Genomic DNA, 25,533 nt, shown 5'->3' with positions numbered 1-25,533 from the left:
CATTTTATAGCTGGGTTTAAAATCCTTGCTAATTTCATTTGATATTTACTTTAAAATATTATGGTCAGTTATCAGCTGAATTTATAATTCTAATCTGGTATAGAGTGTTAATTTTAAGCAGAAATTTCCATCTACTCTTGTATGTTAGAGCTGGGAGCCATGACTAGTAACTAAATATTAATTTCACTTTACTCAAAAATCAGCCAACATGAATGAAACCAGTTTCTCCTTTCAAGGGAAGTGGAAGTGTGTTGTGACAAACTGCCTTGCAAGGGCTCAGTCAATTTTGTCTTTGGAGGATAAATCTCCCAAACCAGGCAGGAGGGGGATGGAGAGACAGGAGAGGTGATAAAGAGCACAGCTTTTCTTTGCTTCCTCATATCTGCAGACAAGAGACAGAGGGAGACTTCTGGGGCATGAGAAATTCCAAGAGAAAGAGAGAACTCATAATTGTTTAGTCTTCCATATTCTAGGTGCTTGCTTGTGCTCACTCAGTTGTGTCCGATTCTTTGTGACCCCACGGACTGTGTAGCCTGTGAGGCTCCTCTGTCTGTGGGATTTCCAGGCAAGAATACTGGAGTGGGTTGCCATTTCCTTCTCCAGGGGATCTTCCTGACCCAGGGATCAAACCTGTGCCTGTTGCAACTCCTGCACTGGCAGGCAGATTCTTTTACCACTGCACCACCTGGGAAGCCCCATATTCTAGGTACTTGACATACATGATTGCATGTCATATGATCATTGTTAGCACTTCTTATTTTACCAGTGAAGACCCCAAGTCCCAGTGAGATTACAGAGACACATCAGAGCTGATATTCTGCATGGCTGGATATCACACCCAGGTCTCCCTGTAGCTGAAGCCCAGTACCTGCCTCTACGTTAACCTGCTTCCTGAGGTCTGTGCAGACAAGTGTGGGTAAAGAGGAGGAGACAGGAGACATAGAAGGAGATGTCCAAAAATAATTGCTTTGGGTTCTTTTGTACACTTACTTTTCCTTCTTTACCTCCAGATAGGTGGATGGTTCTTAATGGTAGGAGCATAATTAAAATTTTTTAAGCATATCATTTTTGTCAAAATAACAAGCACAGTTTAATAAACCAAGTGGAATTAAAAGTCACATAGTCAGAAATAGTAGTTCTGTTCTTCTACACTGTCCCTCTTCTCCATCTTGTAATTCCACTCCCAGAAAATCCCACTCTCAACCAAATCGTGTTAACCTTCATGTTACTAAATAATATATTTGTATTGCTACTTCTTGATATATCAGTTTTAGGTATCATCTTTTGATTTACTATTATGATAAATGAAGACTAGCTCATTTATGCCACTCTAATTTCTCGCCCAATGTCCCCCATGTAATTACATCACAGTTTTAAAAATTAATTTTAGCAGCTAGTATTCATATTATCATGATTAAGTAAATATTGCTTAACTATGAGTCATATTTTATACTATGATTACATTGCCTTTTTTGTCCAACTTTTTCTGTTTTCTGGGGTTAATAATTGCCATGGTTTTTTTATTTGCTTGGTTTTTCTGTCATCATTTTTCTCTGCATACTCTGGTGAATATGGCAAATGGCTCTTAATGTTAAGTTCCAAATGCTCAAATTCTTAAGACATTTATCATATCCATTTGTTTTTTCCTGTCCGTCCTATGGGTTCTATCCTGATCCCCTCTAGTTTGTCAGTCCTTTAGGCCTGCTACAAAGCTGTTGTCTTGGAATTCCTCTTTGTCTTTTTTTTCCCCTTCTTGGCATTGACTGACCTCCCTATGTTTGAAGAATTTCCAGTGCTGTGAGTGTTGGTGGGAGGCAAAGCAAGTCTTTCACACTTAAAACTGAAAATGTCAGATGCTCAGTTTTCCAGTCCCTCCTACAGCCAGAGTTCAGGCACAGGAATAAATCTCAGTGAATCAGATGAGCCCTCCGTATACTTGGAACCAGAAACCTGAAGAGATGAGGACTTTGAGGAGCTCTTTGGAAGCATGATAGTGGCTGTAAGGTGACTACATTCCTGGCTCCACCATCCAGGACTTTTCAGGGTCAACGGTGTCGGAACCTCGGTCGCTGCAGAAGTGATATTCCCACTAGACTGCTCTGACATGTAATTCTGAGTCTTGTCCTTGGCTAGTTACCTCTGAGATTGACTCACTAGCTTTTCCAGCTATTCTCAGAGACTGGGAAATATCTTTTTAGCTGGTGATATTAACCTGTTCTTGATTTCCAAGAGCTCTTGGTTGTAATCTGATTTGTCTTTATCTTTTAAAAAAAATTTGAAAATCATCTCATTCTTGTTTTATGGGTACAATGCTTATTTTCCAGGTAATATTAGTTATTCTCCCTTTAAAGTCTTTTTCTGCCCTATGATCTTTAGATTCTTTTCTTTTTGGCTTGGTCTCATGTTCCCTTTTATATTGGAGGCTTTACTAAAATGTCTGTTGATCTTTTGATTTCTTTTTCTACTTAGAAGTGAATCCTGAAAAGCTGTTGAGAAGACCTGTGTCCTGGGCAGAGCTTATTGGTTAGGGCACCTCATTGTAGAGTGATCAAGAAGCTGGCTTTTTCATGGGAGGACCCCCAAGTGTGATTAGCTAGAGATTTCCTCTGTGGCTCTTCAGTTCCTCCAGAGAAGAGTCCTTTAATCTCTTGCCTGGGGGCCAGAGCCAGGTGATATAAGGGAGTTGAGGTATCCCACTGCTTAGGATACAGACGTCATTGAATCCCGCAGTTTCTAGGTCCATCCCCTCTCTCTCTGTTATGCCTGGTGTCCCAAGTTCAGGCCCTCTCTGGTTTGATTCCTTCAGAGGAATCTCCCTGCCCCCCCCCGCTAACACACACACACCCTGGGGAGGGGTCAGGCAAAGAGGAGTTATTCCCCAGCTGCATGAACAGAGGAAAGGAACTTGATGCCCAGCTGTTTCATATACAGTCTTGTGAACAGTCGCCTGCACCTCCCCACTTCCGGGTACGGAGCTTTCCGTGGTCCACGGGGTACCTTGGCTTGGTCCTTGCCCGCAGCCCTCTGTGGGCCTGGAGCTCATCCTTGGCTCTGCTCAGCTTGTTACTGCTCCTCTGTCACCTCTCCACCTTCCAAGACTTGTGTTTAGCTTCTCTCTCTTATTCTTCTTGTGTTTGTGGATTTATGGCTATTTAGTTCCTCTTCTGTTTTCTTAGTGGGTTATCAGGAGAGAAGTGTGGTCATTTTGCAACATTTAGGCAGTGAAGTTGCCAGATCTTAGAAATGTCCCGAGCTCTTGTTGACCCCTCCCTTTCCTCCATTCTTGCTGCCTATACCTTGGTGTAGGCCCTCATCATCCAGCACTCAGACTCTTGTTTATCGCCACTCTTATCTCCAGACTCCAGATTCTCCCATATCCTCTTTCTCCTTTTCACTGTCCTCTGAATGATCTTTCCAGAGTAAAATTCTCATCCTGTCTCTTTTACTTAAAAGCCTTCATTAGAATATAATACCTTCCATTTTGGTGTGATTTGCAAGGTTCTTGGCAATCTTGCCCTACCCTACCTTACTGGGCACTTTACTCATGACAACCCATATACGTATGTTCAGCTACACCTAGATGCGTGCCCCAAAGACATCATATTCTTTATTCCTTCCTGCCTTTGCAGTGCTATTCCGCCTGCTCCAATTGCATCACTCCTCCTCTTCCATCTGAAAAATGCTGACTTGCAGTTTAAAATCCATTTGACTTTTTAGACCCACTCTGAGAAGAATTCCCTGATCTCCTCTCCTATGCAAGCATAACATTTGAGCCACACTAATGGTATGAACACTTATCACATTGTTTTATACATTTGCTTACATGTTTGTCTTCAGGCTTACTCATCTGTCTGTCTAAGGAAAAGAAATGTTGGTTTTGTTCCTTTGCCCCTAGTCTGTAAGCTACCTTTAGTCACAAACCATGTCTTTCTACCTTGTATTCATCAACAATATTCCCACACAGTACATGACACTGACAAAGACTCAGTAAAGGCTAATAAATTGATTAACAATTGTACAAATATTGGCTAAAATTTTAAACATTGATAGAGTAGAAAGAGTTAAACTATAAGAACCTAATGTGTGAACCAGATGCCATAAAATAATGGGTCAAATCACTAGTGAATAAATATTGTTGAGAATAAGTGGCTCAAAAAATTAACTTGGGGCTGTATTTGATACCTTATATAGCCACAAATTCCTTATTTATAACAGCTGCCCAAGAAAGAGATTTCTGACTATTGAAGATATCATCAAAGACAAAAAGTATCTGATTAAACAGAAATAAAAAACATTTGCACAATGCAGTGTCACAGAAGGAAACAATTATTCTGACAAACACAACTGATAAAAGCGTACCTCCCAAAGCATATTATTTTTAAAAACAGGAAGGTCACAATCCAGATTCTACTAAAGAGAGGTCAGAAGAAATGAACACTCAGTTTACATTTGAAAAAAACAGTGTCCAGACTCACTCACTGTCCATTCAACAAAGTAACTTTTATGATTAAGTGTTGAATGTTGTTAGTAGCTAAAAATAGGCAGCATTTACTGAGTCTGTCCCAAGTGCCTGGTGTGGAGATACTCTCTTAAATATGGATGATCTCAGCTCAGATCTAGGCATTGTTACTAGTTTTTTCCAGATGGCAAAGGTGAGGCTTAGGGAAGTTATAGACTTACTCAGAATAAGCGGCAGTTGGAATTTGAGCCTAGGTCTATCACATTGTAGAATCTCTGTTCTGAACCACTATACAAAGTATGTATATGCTGCTTGGGGCAGTGTGTATTAGAACTAGGCCGTGGTACTCAAAGTGTTAGTTGCTCAGTTGTGTTGGACTCTTTGCAACCCTAAGGACTGTAGCCTGCCAGGCTCCTCTGTCCATGGGACTTTTCAGGCAAGAATACTGGAGTGGGATTCCTTTCTCCAGGGAATCTTCCCAATCCAGGGATCGAACCTGGGTTAAATGAATCCAATTTAAACCACCATTAAGATCTCATTGAATATCTATTAAGCTTTAAAAAATTTCAATAAAAAGTATTTAGGTTGGTGGAAATCAGGTATATGTACGCATTGTTGGAAGCAATGGAGTAATTCCTTTTGGATCTATTGATTAGTTTTTTCATCAAACTTAGGAGGTTTGGGGTCATGATTTCTTGGGAAAGCAGTTGTTTTATTGCCAGAGGGAGCAAACTTGTGGCCTATGCCTTTATAAGCTCAATGTGGTGAGCCACATAGAAATGGAATGGGGAAATTTTTAGCTTTGCTAGCCTGAGGGAGCGGAACCAGTGAGGGTGAGCTGTGTACCAGCCAGAAATTTAATGGGGAGATTCTAGAAATGAGAGAGCCATAGAAAGACTGTAGCTCCCCACACCGCCGATCTGGGCAGCCTGAGGAGACTGGGAAAAGTCAAAAGTCAGCTTCAACTGTGCTTCCCAACTCACACAGAGGTCTGCTGGCAGAGGGGGAAGCCTCCTAGGCCACATAGACACAGGGGCAAGCTCCATGCTACTAAAAACTGGAGTGGGGATACGAGTAGCCCAGAGGAAGACTGTAAGCTCTCACTGTTGTTACCCTCAGCTCCAGCAGTTTTAGAAAAATAAACACTTCTTAGTTTGTCTCCATTTGGTAAATTTCTAGAGCCCCAAGGGATTGTTTCTGATAGTTTCATCTAGTTGTATACTTATCTCTTACAGAGAGGATTTACTGCCCTCTTCACATTGCAGTAGCTGGAAGTCCCTCTGGTTCATCCTCTCTGGAGAATGAACTTTTAGGATATAACAAGAAATATAAAACTAATTGCTCTGACTTAGTAATTCTATTTGGGAGAATTGTATCTTAAGAAAACAACCATAAACCAAACAGCAAACCATAAATATGTATAGGATTCTCAAAACTGCATTGTTGGTGCTGATGACAACCTAGAGATAGATGTGCAGTATTTGATAAGTGGTTAAAAGATTGCAGAATCGACATGATAAGATACCACATGAACTTGAAACATGCTTGAAACATGATCCCTTGTGGACCATATCAGTGCCCATTCTTATTTTGTACCTGCTAGTTAGAACTATGTGTTTGTTCATCCTGATGAAAATATGGAGTGTATTTCCAGAGATGGTTTCATATTGATTTTAAATAATTTCTATAAAATTATTTAAATTTGTGGTTTAAAAAATTGACATAATTGTTTTCCCCTTCATGTTTAAAGTCTTCATATCTGCATGGGTTTTGTGAATACAGGACTTGTTAGACATACTGCTACATTTTAAAAGACAATTTAACGTTATACATTATGTTTATTATATTTTATATTTTTAACATGCCTAATACATGCTTCCCTGGTAGCTCAGCTGGTAAAGAATCCGCCTGCAATGCAGGAGACCCTGGTTCAATTCCTGGATCAGGAAGTTCCCCTGGAGAAGGGATAGGCTACCCACTCTAGTATTCTAGGGTTTCCCTGGTGGCTCAGATGGTAAAGAATCCCCTTGCAGTTGCAGGAGACCTAGGTTCGATCCCACCTGGGTTCGACCCCTGGGTTGGGAAGATCCCCTGGAGGAGGGCATGGCAACCCACTCCAGTGTTCTTGCCTGGAGAATCCCCATGGACAGAGGGGCCTGAGGGTTACAGTCCATGGGGTCGCAAAGAGTCGGACACGACTGAGCGACTAAGCACACAGTGCTTACCTGTTTGTTCTGTGACTAAAGCTTGGTAAAGTTGCCTTCCCAGTTGTTATTCTAGTATTTCTAACATGAAAAACTGTCTCCTTCTGCCACGAGTCTGTAAGACTTATTTCTTTCAGCATAATCCTTGAAAAGAGGCGGGGGGAATCCTTCACTGATTTTGGAAGGGTTTTGAAACCATAGCTGTTCAGAATTCTGAATAATTGTCTGCTTATATTGTCGTACCTATTCAGAGTCATTGAGCATCCTTGACTGCATTCTTCCTTGCACTGCTGATGTGTAAAACTGCACTGTGCTTGTGTGGAAGACACACTCCTTCCTATCACTGTTCCTGTAGTTCCTTAAGAAAACACACATACACACAGCTCCCTTGGGTACAGTGTAATTGAGTTGGTGCAAGATCAAGTGTGAAAAAGTAAGTTTAACACTTGGCAAACATTTTGTTTCAGTTAGGCAAAAATCTAAGTTCCTCACCAGTCGTGTTTCTTCTTAATGACCAATGGAACAACTATATTTCACTAAGCTTGTGATCGAAAAAATGAATCATGCATTGGGCATGTTGAAAGTATACAATGTAATCAAAGACAATCTTAACAGTGCTGCTTCTTTAAAAAGAAAATTAATAGAGCTGTCAATTCAAATTAGTTATAAACCTTGGCATAGTTTTCCAAAATTTATTGTAGTAGATTTATAATGTTGTATTAACTTCTACTGTATAGCAAAGTGATTTACTTATACATATATTTATATATATTCTTTTTCATATTCTTTTCCATTATGGTTTATCCCAGGATATTGAATATAGTCCTTGTGCTAGACAGTAGGACCTTGTTGTTTATCCATTCTATATGTAACAGTTTGTTAATCCCAAACTATCAGTCCATCCTTATCACCTCCTCCTTGGCAACCATGTCTATGAATCTATTTCTGTTTTGTAGATAAGTTCATTTGTGTCATATTTAGAGTCTACATTTAAGTGATATCATTTGGTTCTTGTCTTTCTCTGTCTGACTTACTTCACTTAGTATGATAAGCTCTAGGTCCATACATGTTGCTGCAAATGGCATTATTTCATTCTTATTTAATGGCTGAGTAGTATTCCATTGTGTATATATACCACATATTCTTTATACATTCATCTGTTAATGGACATTTAGGTTGTTCACATGTCCTGGCTACTGTAAACAGTGCTGCAATAAACATTGGGGTGCATGTATCTTTTCAAATTATAGTTTTGTCTGGATACATGCCCGGGAGTGGGATTGCTGGATCATATGCAACTCTATTTTTAGATTCTTAAGGAACCGCCATACCTTTCTCCATTGTGGCTGCACCAATTTACATTCCCTCAACAGTGTAGGAGGGTTTCCTTTTTTCTACACCCTCTCCAGCATTTGTTATTTGTAGAGTTTTTAATGATGGCCATTGTGACATATGAGGTGATATATCACTGGTGTTTCAATTTGCATTTCCCTAATAATTAGTGATGATGAGCATTTTTTCATGTGCTTCTTGGCCATCTGTATGTCTTCTTTGGCTAAATGGCTGTCTAGGTCTTCTGGAAGAGTTTCTTTTAATCCACAATTAAAAAGAAGACATTTGTTGAGCACTTCCTATGCACAAACTGCCTAGATTTGACATTTAGAGCTACAAAAGACAATCTCTGCCTTCAAGATAGGGAGATGTAAAAAATAAGTATAATGGGTTGGAAGTATATGATAAAGGCAGACATGTTGAGAGGATGCAGACTTCTCTGGGGCCTGGGTTGGTTTGTCATTCATTTACCCTCAGGTATGGGATATTTACTACTTTCTAAGCACTATTCTAGACTAGGGATGGAGAACATGCTGAATAGATGGAGAATGTCTCTGTTGTCATTGAAGTTGCCTTCTATCAGGAAAGACACATAGTAAGCAAGCACACATACTTGGATACCAGTAAGTGATAAGTCATATGATGAATCATAAAGTGAGGTAACAAGATAGAGACCTGAGTGGGAATAGTGGTTCTGTTTCAGATAGGTTTGTCAGAAAAGATCTTTTTGAGAAGATGATATTTTTATGGAAAACTGAAGTATATAAAGTAGTGAGCCAGGCAGAGATGTGAGGGAAGAGTTCCAGGTAGAGGAAATGGCATGTGTAAAGGTACAGATGGGAATTGGATTGGCAAATTGCAAGAACAGCAGAATCCCAGGAGTGACTGGAGAGGAGTGGGTCACAGGAGATGGATAGGAGATGACCACAGTAAGGAATGCAGAGGTCAGTCCTGTGTAGAGTTACACATGCCATGGTCACCACAACAGAAGGTCACTGAAAGTTCTAGCTAGGGGTGTGCTATGATAAGATCCAGCCTTAAAGAAGATCACTGGCTTTGTCAGGAATATATTGTATAGAAGTAGCAGAAGGACCTAAAGCCTGCTTGGAGGTATGTTAACTAAAGGAGGTTAAACTGCTATAACAAGTAAAAAGTTAGTGGCTCAAACACAATGGAAATTTATTTTTCACTTGCACTAGTAGTCCATGAAGGGTGTTCCAAATCAGTGGGAGGCTCTCCTCCATGCATTATTCAGGGACCAGCCTCCTTCCATTTTTATGATTCCACTATCGAACCAGTCCATCCTAAAGGAAATCAGTCCTGAATATTCATTGGAAGGACTGATGCTGAAGCTGAAACTCCAATACTTTGGCCACCTGATGCGAAGAGCTGACTCGTTGGAAAAGACTCTGATGCTGGGAAAGATTGAGGGCAGGAGGAGAAGGGGACAACAGAGGATGAGATGGTTGGATGGCATCACTGACTCAATGGACATGGGTTTGGGTGAACTCCGGGAGTTGGTGATGGACAGGGAGGCCTGACGTGCTGCGGTTCATGGGGTCGCAAAGAGTCAGACGTGACTAAGCAACTGAACTGAACTGATCCCCTAGGACCTTGTCATGAACAAAATCAAGACTGAGTTCCCATATTCAGATTTCAAGCACACAGAAGAGGTATACCTACTCTCTCAAAGGCTTTGGTGCAGAACTGGCACTCACCACTTGTGTTCACATTCTGTTGGTGAGAACTTAGTCACACGACCACACCTAACTGCAATAAAGAAGAGTGCTGAGGACTGAATGAAGCATTTGGGGGTTAGAAGGAAGAGACAAGCCAGTAAAGGAAACTGAGTAGTAGACAGTGAGATAGGAGGAAAAGTAGGAAACCAAGGCATCTTAGAAACCAGGAGACAAATATATTTCAATCAGGAAAAAGTGATCACATGTGTCAGATGCTACCAGAAAGGTCAAATGAGATGAGGAGTTGACCATTGAATTTGAAAAGATTCAAGTCACTGACAGCCTGAGGAAGAGTAGTTTTAGTTGAGTGGTGTGTACTATCCTAAAAGTAGGTTGAGGAAACAATAGGAGGTAGAAACCACATAGATGATTCTTTTGAGAATTTTTGCTATAAGAGAGACAAAAAGAAAAAAAAAAATAGGACAATAGCTAGGGGGTGACCAGAAACTTTCTTTAGTTGGAAGAAATTACAGTGTATTTGTATTCGATGAGGATGATTTGGTAGAGGATTGAAAAATTGATGACACAAAGGTGGAATGAACAGGGCACAAATATAGGGATGGGCCTTAGGTAGGAACCAGCACTGTTCATCTACTTTGTCAATGGAAAGGCAGAAGAGAGGGTACAGACAAAAGCAAGTTGGTAGATTTGGCGATGAGAGGGTATGAAAGCTCTCTTCTGAGAGGACAGTTTGTAAATTTATTACATCAGAGTGTAGGAGAATGAGTTAACTTAAGGTATAAGACTTGTGAGTGATGCTGAAGTGAGGCAGTAGATGATCTGTCCAAGGGAGTGCTTGCTAATAGTCTTGGACATGGACTCTAAGCTAGGTAAGAGGGTAATGAAAAAAGAAAGTAAGTGGTAGGAAGCAAAAACATATTAGGGCAAGTTGACTGAAGGTCCCCCTGCAGGCTATGAATAGTTGGGGTGGGAGACAGCAGAGTGAATGAGGAAAAAAAAAAACAAAAAAACAGGTGATGGACTGAGGGCAGATTTATTGAAATCATGATTTAGGAGGTGAACTTTCTGGTAAAGACAAGCTTCAGGTGTGGCCAAGGAAACTAATGGTTGAGGTGAGTGGACATTGTCTTTTAGACTGAATTACGAAATTAGAGAAGAGGAGTACATAGGTGTTTGCTAATAAAAACACTAAAAGGTTTGATAACAAAATAGTAACCAAGGATTTTGGCTCATTTATTTTTTAGATTTCTTCCTTAAGTCCAGACTACAGGAACAAGATATCCAGAGGAGACCAACTTCTTTCTATACTCGCATATGCAATCCCTGGGTCTCCCTGTTGGGGGTGAGTAACTTCATTTTGATCTCAGCTGTTCTTGAGACTTAATTCAGGTGGATACATGTGTGATCTTGGGGTGGGGGTTGAGGGGAGGACAGAGGAAAGTCTTTATTAGGAGCAATGTGTTTTAATTGCCTGTATATTAGAATTTAGATGAGGCTACACTTGGCAAGATTACATTTAATGAACCATTTATTTTAATCAATGCTTTACTTTTTAAATAATCATCTCTGATAAATTCTGGATCACTGAATTTCCAGGTATACCATATTAGCATAATTTAATTTGCTTCTCTTAGGAGTAGGACAAGGAGCTAGAATAGAATATCTGTTTATTGATTGTTTTGATTAGAGGGTACTTTCAGAAGGACATCTTCTCAAATATCTTCTTTAAAGAGGTTTTTTGCATTACAAGTAAAGTTCAATTATTCAGACTTCTATAGGATTCAGAGGTTGATGAGAGGACCATTGTTTCTAAAGGCCCTAGTCTTATCAAGGGTTTTTGTTTGTTTTTTGAGGGGACCACACCACGTGGCTTGTGGGATCTTAGTTCCCAGACCAGGGAGCAAACCCTGGTCCCCTGCAGTAGAAGTGTGGAGTCCTAACCACTGGACCACCAGGGAATTTCCTCCACTTAAGGCCCTTGTCTTGTGGCTTGCTTCGTGTGTGTTTCAACCATGAGCTGACTTATTCTTTCTTCTGTTTCCACAGGCTGTTGGGTCCCTTCTCATCATGTTTGTGATCCAGTGGGTCTATACCCTGGTTAACATAGGTGTTGCTGCCATTGTATATTTCTACATTGGTCGGACAAGTCCCGGACTTCACGTTGGTGAGCAATACAGCCATTTTGCCACCACCTCCTTTCTTCTCTTTCAGTATTTATTGAAAAACACAGGTTTTGAATACCTATTAAATGCCAACACTGACTCAGATACAAATCCCACTTTCAAGCTGACAGTCTAGGAGAAAAAATATGGCATGCGCATAAATGATAACAAATGAAAAATAATAATAAATTGTGAGGTTTATAAGACATGTAGAAGTAAAATGGATGGCAACAATAGCTTAAGAGCCAGGAGGGAAGAAATGGGAATATACCAATGGAAGTTTCTTATACTATATGTGAAGTACTAAAATATCACTTAAAGATAGACTGTGATAAGTTAAAAAGGTGTATTACAAACCCTAAGCAACTACTAAAAGACAAGTGTACCTTGAAAATATTGTGAGTTCAGTTCTAGATCATTGCACTAAAATGAATATTGCAATAACGCAAGTCACACACTTTTTTTTCTTCCCTAGTGCATATAAAAGTTATATTTATACTATACAGCAGTCTGTTAAGTGTGTAATAGCATTATGTCTAAAAAGCATTGTACATATCTTAGTATTAAAATACTTTATTGCTAAAAACTGCTAACCATCATCTGAACCTTCAAGTCACAGTAGTAACATCAAAGATCACTGATTGCAAATCACTGTAAGAAATATAATATTAATAATAGTGAAAAGGTTTGAAGTATTATAACAATTACCATGATGTGACTCAGAAAGTGAGCCAGTGATGCAGGGGAAATGGACCTGATAGACTTGCTCAATGCATGGCTGCCACAAACCTTCAACATGTAAAAGATGCAGGACTCAGAAGCACAGTAAAATGAGTTGTGCCTGTAACAAAACAAAGAATTACAACTAATCAGCTAATAAAGAAGATAAAATTGAATTTAAAGCACTCAAAATAGAAAAAAGAGAAAAAGATAATAGACCAAAAACAAATACCTAGGTGGTTTACATAAACCTAGCCATATCAATAGCCACACTAATTTTGAATGGTCTAAACACTCCCGATTAAATGGTCTAAACCAATGTCATATTGAATTTGTCAATTCTCAATTTGAATTGAGATTATCAGATTGAATAAAAAGCATGATCCAGTTGTTGCTGTCTACAAAAAACCTACTTTCAACGTAGAGAAACAAATGTTACAAGTAAAAGAATGGGACAAGCTGTATCGTGATAAATCAGACAAAGCTGGATTGACTATATTAACATAAGACAAAGTAGATTTCAGAGAAAAGAATATTACCAGGGATAAAGAGGGTCATTTCATAAAGACAAAGGGAAAATTAACCAAGAGGACATAATAAATCTTAATATTGATGTTCTTAAAAACAGAGCTTTGAAATACAAAAAACAAAGCCTGATAGATCTGCAATAATAAGTAGAAAAGTTCTCAATTATATTCAGATTTCAACACCTCTCTCTCACTAATTGATAAAACAAGTAGGAAAAAATCGGTAGGGCTTTAAAAGACTTGACTAACATTATCAACAAATGTGGCCAAATTGATAGTGTAGAATATTCTATATAACAACAGCAGAATATATATATTCTTTTCAAGTGAAAAGAATGAAACATTTACCAGAATAAACCATATTTTAGGACATTTTTTAAAGTCTCAGTAAATTTAAAAGTATTTAAGTCAATTCAAAGAACAAAGAGGAAGTGAATTAGAAATAAACACCAGAAAGATGTTTGGAAAATCCCCAAATATTTAGAAACTAAAGAACACTGAATAACACTAAATGACTAAGAATACTAAAGAGCACTAAATATACTAAAGAAACTAATTAACTCATGGTTCAAAGAAGAAATAAGTAAAATTTAAAAGTATTTTTAACTGAATGAAAATGAAAATATAACATCAAAATTGTGGGCTGCAGTTAATTCAGTGCACTTCCTCAGAAGGAAGTGTACTGCATCAAATGCTTATATTAGAAAAGAAAAATATCTCAAATCAGTAACCCCTGTTTCCCACTTAAGGATAATTATCAAAAATGCAAACTAATCTATAATGACAGCATTATCAGTGGTTGCCTTTGGATGGGGTGGAGGTGTGGGTATGTGGGAGGGAGGTTTTGTGAAGTGACTTGAGGGGACTTGGTGATGGATGTGTTCAGGATCCTGCTTTTAGTGGCGCTTTCACAGTATATACATGTATTAACACCAAATGGTGCACTTTAAATGCACATTGTCGTCGTTGTTCAGTCGCTCAGTTGTGTCTGACTCTTTGCGTCCCCATGGACTACAGCATGCCAGGCTTCCCTGTCTTTCATCATTTCCTGAAGTTTGCTCAACTTCAGTCTAGAGTTTGCTCACTGAAGTCTATTGAGTCAGTGATACCATCCAACCTCCTCGTTCTCTGTTGCTTCCTTCTCCTCCTGCCCCGAATCCCTCCCAGCATCAGGGTCTTTTCCAATGAATCAGTTCTTTGCCCTGGGTGGCCAAAGTATCAGAACTTCTGCTTCAGCATCAATCCTTCCAATGAATATTCAGGGTTGATTTCCTTTAGGATTGACTGGTTTGATCTCTTTGCTGTCCAAGGGACTCTCAAGAGTCTTCTCCAGCACCACAGTTCTAAGGCATCAATTCTTAGGCACTTAGCCTTTTTTATTGTCTGGCTCTCATATCTGTACATGACTACTGGAAAAACCATAGTTTTGATTATATGGACCTTTGTCAACAGAGTAATGTCTCTGCTTTTTAATACACTGTCTAGGTTTGTCATAGCTTTTCTTCCAAGGAGCAAGCATCTTTTAATTTCATGGCTTCAGTCACTCCACAGTGATTTTGGAGCCCAAGAAAATAAAGTCTGTCACTGTTTCCATTGTTTCCTCATCTATTTGCCATGAAGTGATGGGACCAGATGCCATGATCTTAGTTGTCTGAATGTTGAGTTTTAAGCCAACTTTTCCACTCACACTTTTTCACTCTTTTCCACCTTCATCAAGAGGCTCTTTAGTTCCTCTTGGCTTTCTGCTACTAGGGTGGTGTCATCTACATATCTGAGTTTATTGATATTTTTCCTGGCAATCTTGATTCCAGCTTGTGCTTCATCCAGCCCAGCATTTTGCATGATGTACTATGCATATAAGTTAAATAAGCAGGGTGACAATATACAGCCTTGACGTACTCCTTTTTCAATTTTGAACCAGTCCTTTGTTCCATGTCTGGTTCTAACTGTTGCTTCTTGACCTGCATTCAGGTTTCTCAGGAAGCAGGTAAGGTGGTCTGGTATTCCCATCTCTTGAAGAATTTTCCACAGTTTGCTGTGATCCACACAATCAAAGGCTTTAGCATAGTCAATGAAGCAGGAGTAGATATTTTTCTGGAATTCTCTTCCTTTTTCTATGATCCAACGAATGTTGGCAATTTGATCTCTGGTTCCTCTGCCTTTTCTAAATCCAGCTTGTACATCTGGAAGTCCTTGGCTTATGTACTTTTGAAGCCTAGCTTGAAGGGTTTTGATCATAATCTTACTAGCATGTAAAATGAGTGCAATTGTGTGGTAGTTTGAACATTCTTTGGCATTGCCCTTCTTTGGGATTGGAATGAAAACTAATCTTTTCCAGTCCTATGGCACTGCTGAGTTTTCCAAATTTGCTGGCATATTAAGTACAGTACTTTAACAGCATCATCTTTTAGGATTTGAAATAGCTCAGCTAGAATTCCATCACCTCCACTAGCTTTGTTCGTAGTGCTTCCTGAGGCCCACTAGACTTCACATTCCAGGATGTCTGGCTCTAGGTGAGTGATCACACCATCATGGTTATCCGAGTTAGTAAGACCTTTTTTGTGTAGTTCTTCTATGTATTCTTGCCACCGCTTCTTATTATCTTTTATTTCTGTTAGGTCCATACTGTTTTTGCCCCTTATTGTGCCCATCTTAGAATGAAATGTTCCCTTGATATCTCTAATTTTCTTGAAGAGATCTCTAGTCTTTCCTTTCTATTGTTTTCCTCTATTTCTTTGCACTGTTCACTTAGGAAGGCTTCCTTAGCTCTCCTTTATTTTCTTTGGAACTCTGCATTCAGATGGGTATATCTTTCCTTTCCTCTTTGCTTTTTGCTACTCTTCTTTTCTCAGATATTTGTAAGGCCTCCTCAGACAACCATTTTGCCTTTTTGGATTTTCTTTCCTTGAGGATGATTTTGATCACTGCCTCCTGCACAATGTTATGCACCTCCATCCATAGTTTTTCAGGCACCCTTTCTATCAGACCCAATCCCTTGAATCTCTTTGTCACTTCCACAGTAGACTCATAAGGGATTTTATTTAGGTCATACCTGAATTGCCTAGTGGTTTTCTCTACTTTTTAAAATTTAAGTCTGAATTTTGCAATGAGGAGTTCATATCTGAGCTACAGTCAGCTCCTGGTCTTGTTTTTGCTGACTTTGTAGAGCTTCTCCATCTCTGGCTACAAAGAATCAATCTTATTCTTAAATACACTTAGTTTATTCTAAAAATGTACCTGGGGCTTGTTTTAATCAGGTAGAATAATACACAGACACAGAAATGAAGAAATAAGTTTATACTCACAGACCTCTAGGAATAGAAGGGCTATGTAGGGCCACAGGGGAAGGACCAGAGTTGGTCATGAGGCAAAAGAGGTCAAGGGGAGAGTATGGCCCCTTACGCCCACCAGATATCAAAGGTGTGCTCTTAGGGGAGTTTTAGCAGGAAAGAATGGGCAAGGCAGGTGCATAGTTGAGTAAGTTTAGGATTGGATAGTTTGAGTAATTGCAGGGGCTCTGGGTTGTAGGGGTCATCTCCAGATGTCTACTATTTGGCCCTGGGGTGAGTTAAGGCAGGGGAATAGTGGCTTGATGTATAAGAGCTTGATAAAGGAAGTGGTTGGGAGTGTGGGCTCTGGATTAATTGATTTGTGTATCAAAGGTGCAGCTTCCCTGGTGGCTCAGTTCAGTTCAGTTGCTCAGTCGTGTCTGACTCTTTGCAACCCCATGGACTGTAGCACACCAGACCTCCCTGTTCATCACCAACTCCAGGAGTTTACCCAAACTCATGTCCATTGAGTCAGTGATGCCATCCAACCATTTCATCCTCTGTCATCCCCTTCTCCTCCTGCCCTCAATCTTTCCCAGCATCAGGGTCTTTTCCAATGAGTCAGCTCTTCGAATCAGGTGGCCAAAGTGTTGGGAATTTCAGCTTCAACATCAGTCTTTCCAATGAACAACTAGGACTGATCTCCTTGAGGATGGACTGGTTGTATCTCCTTGAAGTCCAAGGGACTTTCAAGAGCCTTCTCCGACACCATAGTTCAAAAGCATCAATTCTTCAGCACTCAGCTTTCTTTACAGTCCAACTCTCACATCCATACATGACTACTGGAAAGACCATAGCCTTGACTAGATGGACCTTTGTTGGCAAAGTAATGGTGGCTCAGTGGTAAAGAAACCTCCTGCCAATGCAGGAGATGTGGGTTCAATCCCTGGGTGGGGAAGATCCCCTAGAGAAGGAAATGGCAACCCACTCTAGTTCTCTTGCCTGGGAAATCCCATGGACAGAGGAGGCTGGGCAGGCTACAGTCCATGGAGTTGCAAGAGTCAAGTATGACTTAGCAACTAAACCACCACCATATATCAAGTGTGCTCATAGGGGAGTTGTTTGTTCTCTCTAGGAGTCAAGACCCCCAAGTGCCAGAGCAAGAAGAATAAAGAAAGGAAGAAAATATTCTCAACACTTTATTGTGTGTTATTTATTCCTCAATAATAAAGCTGTTTGAAAGGTACATTCTAGAGCTCTTCTCATCAACATTCTAGTGTCTCAATTTTTAAAATAAATAATGTAGTTTTAAGTCCTAACTAAATCAGATGGACTGTAACAATCCAGGCAAACTGAAAAAGAAATTCTTTCAAATTAGCGTAGTTTGATATATATTTTTGAAAGAAATGCACTTCAAACACTTGAATCATGTGTACATTAAAAATAATGTTTTAGGAAAAGTCATGCTAAGTGTCCTTATATCAGCTAATTTAACGGATGCATGCATTGCATGCTAAGTTGCTTCAGTCATATCCGACTGTTTGTAACCCCATGGGCTGTAGCACACCAGGCTTCCCTGTCCATGGGATTCTCCAGGCAAGAATACTGTAGTGGGTTGACATTTCCTTCTCCAGGGGGTCTTCCTAACTCAGGGATTGAACCCTGGCCCCTTAAATCTCCTTCAGTGGCAGGCGGGTTCTTTACCACTAGCGCCACCCAGGAAGCCCAATTTAATGGAGAGATATATTTTAATTGACAGTGATTACATCAGTGATTGCTTCTGAATTTCTTAGAAGTTAGTTTAATCTTAAGAAATTTAAATATTTCTCAGAAATTTGTTAACAGGAAAGTATGAAATCAAATTTCAGGCAAATTTACATCTAAAACATAGATAATTTAGAATCAAAGTGTCATAAATAAGTAAGACCAATTAATATAATGTTTATTTTCTTCCTTCTGACAATGTCAAAATATATTAGGGCCTTTCTCTTTGCAATTGCAGATTATTAATGCAAATTTAAAATTTGTCCTCCCCCTAACCGTTAGAACCCTAAATGAGATTCAGTAAATATGTCTTTTCAGCTACACACTGTTGATGTTAGCCAAGACTCTAACGTAACCCTCTTAAAATAATGCTTACTTCCTGATCATATATTGAACATGATCTAATCAACTTTCAAGCATATATATATGAAATATATATATATATACACACACATATGTCTGGTGGAATGAGTATGTGTAATTTGGAAAAGCATTTTATAAAATTACATTTCATTTGGTTTCCTGAAGTTATATATAATTCATTTTGTAAGATTATAAAAATATCTACTACCAGTTATTGTGCTAAGAATTTTACATTATCTCAGTTCAGTTCAATTCAGTCGCTCAGTCGTGTCCTACTCTTTGCAGCCCCATGGACCGCAGCACGCCAGGTCTCCCTGTCCATCACCAACTCCCGGAGTTTACCCAAAGTCATGTCCATTGAGTTGGTGATGCCTTCCATCCATCTCATCCTCTGTCATTTATCTCATTTACACATGTAATATTTTCACTTTACCTGTTACAGACACATTTTTTTTTTTTTAGCACTTATAAACTTTGCCTTAGACTTCTTTAAAAAAAAAAAAAGTTTTGTTTTGTGTTGGGGTATAGCCGTTTAACAATGTTATGATAGTTTGAGGTGAACAGTGGAGGTACTCAGCCATACATATACATGTATCCATTCCCCCGCTGCAAAGCCCTCCTTTCCAGGCTGCCACAGAACAGAGTTCTCTATGCTATACAGTAGGTCCTTGTTGGGTATCTGTTTTAAATATAGTAGTATGTACGTGCCCATCCCAAACTCCCTAACTATCCCTTCCTCCCATCCTTCCCACCAACAACCATAAGCTCATTCTTGAAGTCAGTGAGTCTGTTTCTGTTTTGTAAGTAAGTTCATTTGTATCATTTCTTTTTAGATTCCACACTTAAGGGATGTCATAGGATACTTTTTCTCTGTCTGACTTACTTCATTCATTATGACTCTCTCTAGGTCTATCCATGTTGCTGCAAATAGCATTATCTTGTTCTTTTTTATAGTTGAATAATATATCTGGTGGAGTGAATATGTGTAAATGTGTAATTTGGAAAAGTATTTTATAAAATTACATTTCATTTGGTTTCCTAAAGTTATATATAATTCATTTTGTGTGATCACACAAAAGGAGAAATGGATTAAAAAAAACTTTGATAAACCCTATTCTAAACAGTGTATCTGATGGCAGGCTATTTGGTCAGTATCAACAATAGTCTCATCTTGAACTTCAGCTCTAACATTTTTACATGTGGGGCTATTTGAGTCACTTAACACCTGTAGAAAACTTCCTAAGGGCCAGATGCTGTGACTGTTGTACTATGAGTCTTACTGGGTGAAAAAGATGTGCTTCTTGTCCTCATGGAGGATATGGTCTAGTGGTGGATTTTACAGCATATACTTAACACATATCAGTTTGAATCTAAAAATAAAATTATTGAAATTTTAAGAAATTAGTAATTCCTAAGACTGAAATTAGCAAGTCATCTGCTTCTTTCTGTCTAACACATTAATTTTCTTTCTTGGGATTTTGGAGTTTAGAAATAAACTTTTGGAAACTACTTATAAGCATGAAGTCCTTAGCTGGTTACTGTCAGAGGGTATTACAATGAATGTAGTCTGATTAGACCTAAAAAGAGGGGAAAATTGTGCTCTTCTTTGTGTGTATCAGGGGATATATTTACCCCATTAAAACCTGGGATTGTAGATGCTTACATAGAGTCTTCATAAAGTTTTATGTCTATGCCTTCCTTGCAGGTTTAGCCTCCAACTTCAGCCTTTTAAGATGGATGAGATCCCTTCTGGTCCCCTCCTACAGGTCTGTGCCAACCTGGGGCCAGGATGGGGGCAGATGCATGGCCTGGGAGGTGCTAAAGGTGCTTCATGGGCTTGGGTGAATTGTGGTGTGAATGCCTGACATTTGAGAACCTCAAGGAAACTCAGACTGCTCCTCACTGCCCTCCACCACCCAGCCCCTCTGCCTCAGCTCATCAGAAGCTTCCTCTGGCCCCCTCTTCTCTTCTTATTCTCAGGAATTGAGAACAGAGGCTTTCTTTAGAATCTGGTTGCTGAGAGATCTAAGTCGAGAGAGTTACTTTTAGTGAGCTCACAATCTAAGACACGTTAGCATCAGTACTGGCTCACACACAAACTCAAGGCCGAGAACTTCCATTCTTCCATCTCAAGTCAGAAGTCGTTGACACGACTGTGTTGGTGAAAGTGCAGAGACCAAGTCCAGAAACAGAGTAGTGACCCTGCAGGATTTCTGTGGGACTTCAGTGTTCAAATACCCACGGAGAGGGAGGAACAAACTTTCCTGAGAAACAGCAGAAAGCCTTTCAGGGAAGGTAAGGCTTCATGAGTACCCCAATTTTTTTTCCTCCTCCTCTATCTTCCAGTGCCAACGCTTGCTCACCTTTGGAGGCCTCAAGACTCTGGGAATTTTTCTTTGTTTATATTGGTTTCGGGAGTACTGGGTCTGTGTTGCTGCGTATGACTTTCTCTATTTCTGGCAAGCAGAGGTTGCTCTCTAGCTGCGGTGCGCAGGCTTCTCACTGTGGCAGCTTCTCTTGTTGCTGAGCATGGGCTCCAGATGTACCAGCCTCAGTGGTTGCAGCATGGGCACTCAGTAGTTATGGCTCCTGGGCTCTGTAGTACAGGCTTAGTAGTTGTGGTGCGCAGGCTTAGCTGCCCCACAGCATGTGGAACCTCCCTGGACTGGAAATCAAGCCTGTGTTCCCTGCATCAGCAGGCGGATTCTCAACCACTGAACTACCAGGGAAGTGCCCAGGACTCTGTTTTAAGACAATATAAACACTGCCTGTCTGTTCAAGTCAGTCCAAGAATGACCTGGATGCTAAACCCTGGATGCTAGAGAAATGATGATGACAGGAGCAGGGGTCATGGAAACCAACAGGGAGGGGGCTGGCAGGGAGAGTGGGGTGGAGAGGGGCAATTCCCTGCCATCTGCTTGGAAGCTGAACTGAATGTCCCGTGTGAAGCTATAGGAGGGATGGGGGCCACTCTCTGCCTCTCTTTCAGGCTGAGGCACCAGCTTGGTGACTCAGGTCACAATACACCTATACTGATCCTAGTCCTGAGGGCAAGTAGAGGTTAAGTGGAAATAGATTCTGTGTGGAAGCTGCCTTCAGATTCTGGAGCTGCAACTGGTGTGTGGCTGAGTATATTTGGCCTTATCCAATTTACATGAATATTTTTAGGTATTGTAGGTTTGAAAGCCTACAAATGACTATGGGAGGTCAGCATTCCTTTTTGATCTCTGAATTTCTGGGATTTCACCTCAGAGGTCACTGTTGTGCTATGTAGAAAGAAGAATGTGTTAGGAGGAGATTATTCTTAGAAAATGACAGTGCTTTGGTTGGAAGAGAATCTAGTTTACACTATTCATGTCTCCGTGGACTTGTAGAGGGCTCAGCTAAGAGTCAGCATCAAACTTACTGGCCTCATCATGGCTACTGAGCGATATCTTGTGGTGACTGTTCAGGAGGGGAAAGGACCTAGAAATCGTGACCACTTAAACGTAGAAATTGATTGCTGTGTTTTCTTTTTTGTAATTTTGAATTTTTTTCACAACTGTCACCCCTCTTCAAAGCCAAAGAAGAAGAATAACTGTAGGGTGTTTTGGGCAAAGGAGTTTGGGTATATTACTTCCTCTGTTACACCTACAGTTCCCAGAATTATGTAAAATTAAGCCTGACCTTAGAGAAGCTTTCTTTCCTGAAGTCTTAGCAACTGCCCAGGTGAGAACTCTTAGGCCGTTCTAGACTAGAAAGTGAAGTGTATTATTTCCCTGAACTCAGAAAAATATTATGGTTTTACCTTAAACACATGTTGACTGGTATGGCATTTCCGTCACTTCCTAACTTTACTTCTTGCACATTCAACTTTTATAGAAGTTAGTTCATTTCTCAGAAAGCCCAACCCCTCTAATTTAGATATGTTCTCATCAAGTGGCTGCAAAGCCTTAGTCGTGTGATCTGAAGTCCTATAACAGCATGTTTTTCTAGTCAGTGAAGTTTTCTGCTTAAGTTCCACAGATTTATAACAAGGTTTCTACCATTTTTTTAACAACTATAAAATATATTCCTTATTTAAACAATTCAGCATAACTACCTACAAAGTAAAGATTTAAGAGGAAATCTATGCCTAAGGTGATTTCAGGACCTAACACATTGCAGTGACTAGAAGGGGGCTGAGAAGGTGAGGAAGTAGAAGCGGAAGGAGGTGAAGAGGTTTGCCTGAGGCCGCCAGGCTAATTGGTGACAGAGCTGTGACTGTGTTCTTTGGATATCCTGGCTGCCAGGCTCGTCTTTCTGCTGCCAGCACTTTCCTCACGTATCCATAACATTTTTCTCTACCAGTTTCCTCCAACTCCAACTCTATGTGGACCTTTCTGTGACTCTGGAGCTCACTTTTTGCCTACAGGCCAGCTTGGTGCCAAAGCTTTTACGCTTTACTGCATAACTGCTTACTCTGTAAACCTGGGCTGTTCCTCGTTCATCTTTCCTTCCGGTGAACTAAAGAGAAGGTTTTTCTTTTTATTTGCTTCCACTTTTCAGCCTCTCCATTCCATTGTTTCATTTGACAAAAAGGCCAAGTAGAGCTATAGAGCCCCAACACCACAGCATTTGGAAGATTATTTTTATAGTTTTATACATTTCTGCTAAGGAAGGTAAATATCACTCTTTATTTGATACTTATTTCTAGTGCTTTGGATTCATGAAGTGTTGTACATAGAGCTTTCAACAGTTCTGTTGTTTAATACATATTAAGTAATAGGCACAATGATGTTTTTGCAAATCATTTCTCCATCCCAGAGAAGACTGACTGCCAGTGGTTAGTACTATGGTCTTTCCTTCTGACTGTCCTCCATGTTTCTCTCACTAAAGGAGCTTGCGATCCCCCCAAGAGCAGATAATTTTGGCACCGTCCCTGACTAGGGTTGACATGGAGATGACTCAGCTCACCCAGGAGAACACAGACTTCGCCACCCGGGATCGCTACCACCACTCCTCCCTCGTGAGCCGGGAAGAGCTGATGCCTCAGTACTAGGTACAGAGTCCTCAAGTACTAGGCAGCCCAGAACCCTCCCCTTCTGGAGCTGTCCAGGGTGCAGTGGACCCAATTTCCAGAACCTCTGTGGAGCTGGTTCTCCTCTGTAAGAAACTCAAAGACGTGTCCTCCCCTTGCCGTTTTGGACAATGGAAATGAGCATTCTGGTCTGGAGCACCACGTTTAACCAGGTACCCACTGCAGTGGCGGTGGCCCCTGCAACATGCGCCCAGTCTGAAGAGCGCCACATGGACACCAAGACTTGCAGGTGTGGAGGACCAGGCCAGATTGCTTGTTCTCAGGGCCACAATAAATGATTATTTTAAGCTTTATTATTTATTCCTTGAATAAATAATATGTTTACATGGTTCCAAACCCCAAAGTGAAGTCATATATACTGTGAAAAGTCTCCCTCCCATTCTTGTTTCTCATCTTCTCAGTTCCCGTCTCCTGCATCAGAGATAACTACTGTTCTCAGGTACACTACCTGCATTTCGTTATGAATAGACAACAAATAGGAGTGTGGAGTTTTATTACTCCCTTTTCACCCACAAAAGGTAGCATATTATACATGTGCTCTGCACCTTGCCTTTCCCCTTAACAATCTATCTTGGAGACATTTCCATATCAATACATACACAGTTTCCTCATTATTTTTCATTGTATAAATGTGCTATAATTTATTTCATCAGTTCTACAGTGATCGCATTTGGATTGTTTCCAGTCTTTTGCTATTACAGTCAGTTCTGCAGGGAATAATCGTGTTCATATGTATAAGCATAATGAATATCTGTAGGATAAACTCCCAAAAGTGGAATTGCAAGATCAAAGGGGACTTGCATTTGTAAGCTATTATTGTTTAGTGAAGGTCTTTTTAATTAAAAAGTTAAATTACCATGAATTACTTAATGGTGACTCACGTTCTCAAAAGCATGTGTGGTACCCCACACTCCAGATACCTCTGCAGCTGTTTTGCAGTATGAACACATGAGGGGACAGGACTATTTTGGTCCCTTAGTGTGGCATTCCTGGTGGCTCAGATGGTAAAGAATCTGCCTGCAGTGCAGGAGACCCGGGTTTGATCCCTGGGTTGGGAGAATCCCCTGGAGAAGGAAATGGCTACCCATTCCAGTATTCTTGCCTGGAGAATTCTATGGCCAGAGGAACTTGGTGGCCTACAGTCCATGAGGTTGCAAAGAGTCAGACACGACTGAGTGACTAACACTTTGACAACTGACTTTTTCTAGTGTGGCATTCATCACAGGCATCCAGTCTAGGGGCCATGGCAGGGGCTGTTCCTGCATGAAATCAGTCTTGGCCCGGAATTGGTGGTGTTACCACTGAGTGACGAAGGGAAGTACTGTTGGGTCATTCTGACTTCTTTCTTCTGTAGTGTGTACGTGCATGCTAAGTCACTTCAGTTGTGTCCAACTCTTTGCGACCCCATGGACTATAGCCCACCAGGCTCCTCTGTTCATGGGATTCTCCAGGCAAGATTACGGAGTGGGTTGCCATACAATCCTCCAGGGGATCTTCCCAATCCAGGGATCAACCTGTATCTCTTAGGTCTCCTGCATTGGCTGGCAGGTTCTTTATCACTGGCACCACCTGGGAAGCCCTTCTTCTATAGTAGAATTTCTCAAAGTCAGTGTGCTAAGAAACCAGGGGGGGTTGTTAAAAGTGCAGATTTCTGCATCTCAGTCCTAGAGGTGAGCTTTGGGATGAGTACTGGACTTTATATTTTTAATGAGTGCCTCAGGTGATTCAACTCAGGTGACCCTTAGACCCCATTTTGAGAAACACTGACCAGTTGGGTGAAATAGGCTTAAAGCAAGTTGGGGCGTGGATGTCATGATAAGGGGCCGTTAGGTCTCAACATTCTCCCCTAGAAAGTGAGGTCTAGTTTATGGTAACTTCACAGTGACATCTAGTTTATAATGACTGTTTTTGCACCTTTGGGGTTAAATACCAGACTTCCAAACATCATTAGAAACAATGGAAAGAAAACAAATG

The 25,533-nt window shown here is 40.4% G+C and overlaps 1 protein-coding gene across 1 annotated transcript in view; it reads left to right on the top strand.

The window, feature by feature from the left end:
- Positions 1-23,706, top strand: part of SLC12A8 (solute carrier family 12 member 8) — a 129,664-nt gene extending 105,958 nt beyond the window's left edge. The window contains exons 10-13 of the mRNA XM_065943302.1: positions 10,940-11,037; positions 11,742-11,859; positions 20,206-20,266; positions 23,358-23,706. Coding sequence (XP_065799374.1) covers positions 10,940-11,037; positions 11,742-11,859; positions 20,206-20,266; positions 23,358-23,520 — 440 coding nt within the window. The 3' untranslated portion in view covers positions 23,521-23,706. The remainder of the gene's footprint in view (positions 1-10,939; positions 11,038-11,741; positions 11,860-20,205; positions 20,267-23,357) is intronic.
- Positions 23,707-25,533: the final 1,827 nt, after the last annotated feature.

The sequence above is a fragment of the Muntiacus reevesi genome, chromosome 8 (genome assembly GCF_963930625.1).
Source record: "Muntiacus reevesi chromosome 8, mMunRee1.1, whole genome shotgun sequence".
Taxonomy (NCBI): Eukaryota; Metazoa; Chordata; class Mammalia; order Artiodactyla; family Cervidae; genus Muntiacus; species Muntiacus reevesi.
This window is presented reverse-complemented; position numbering and strand designations above follow the sequence as displayed.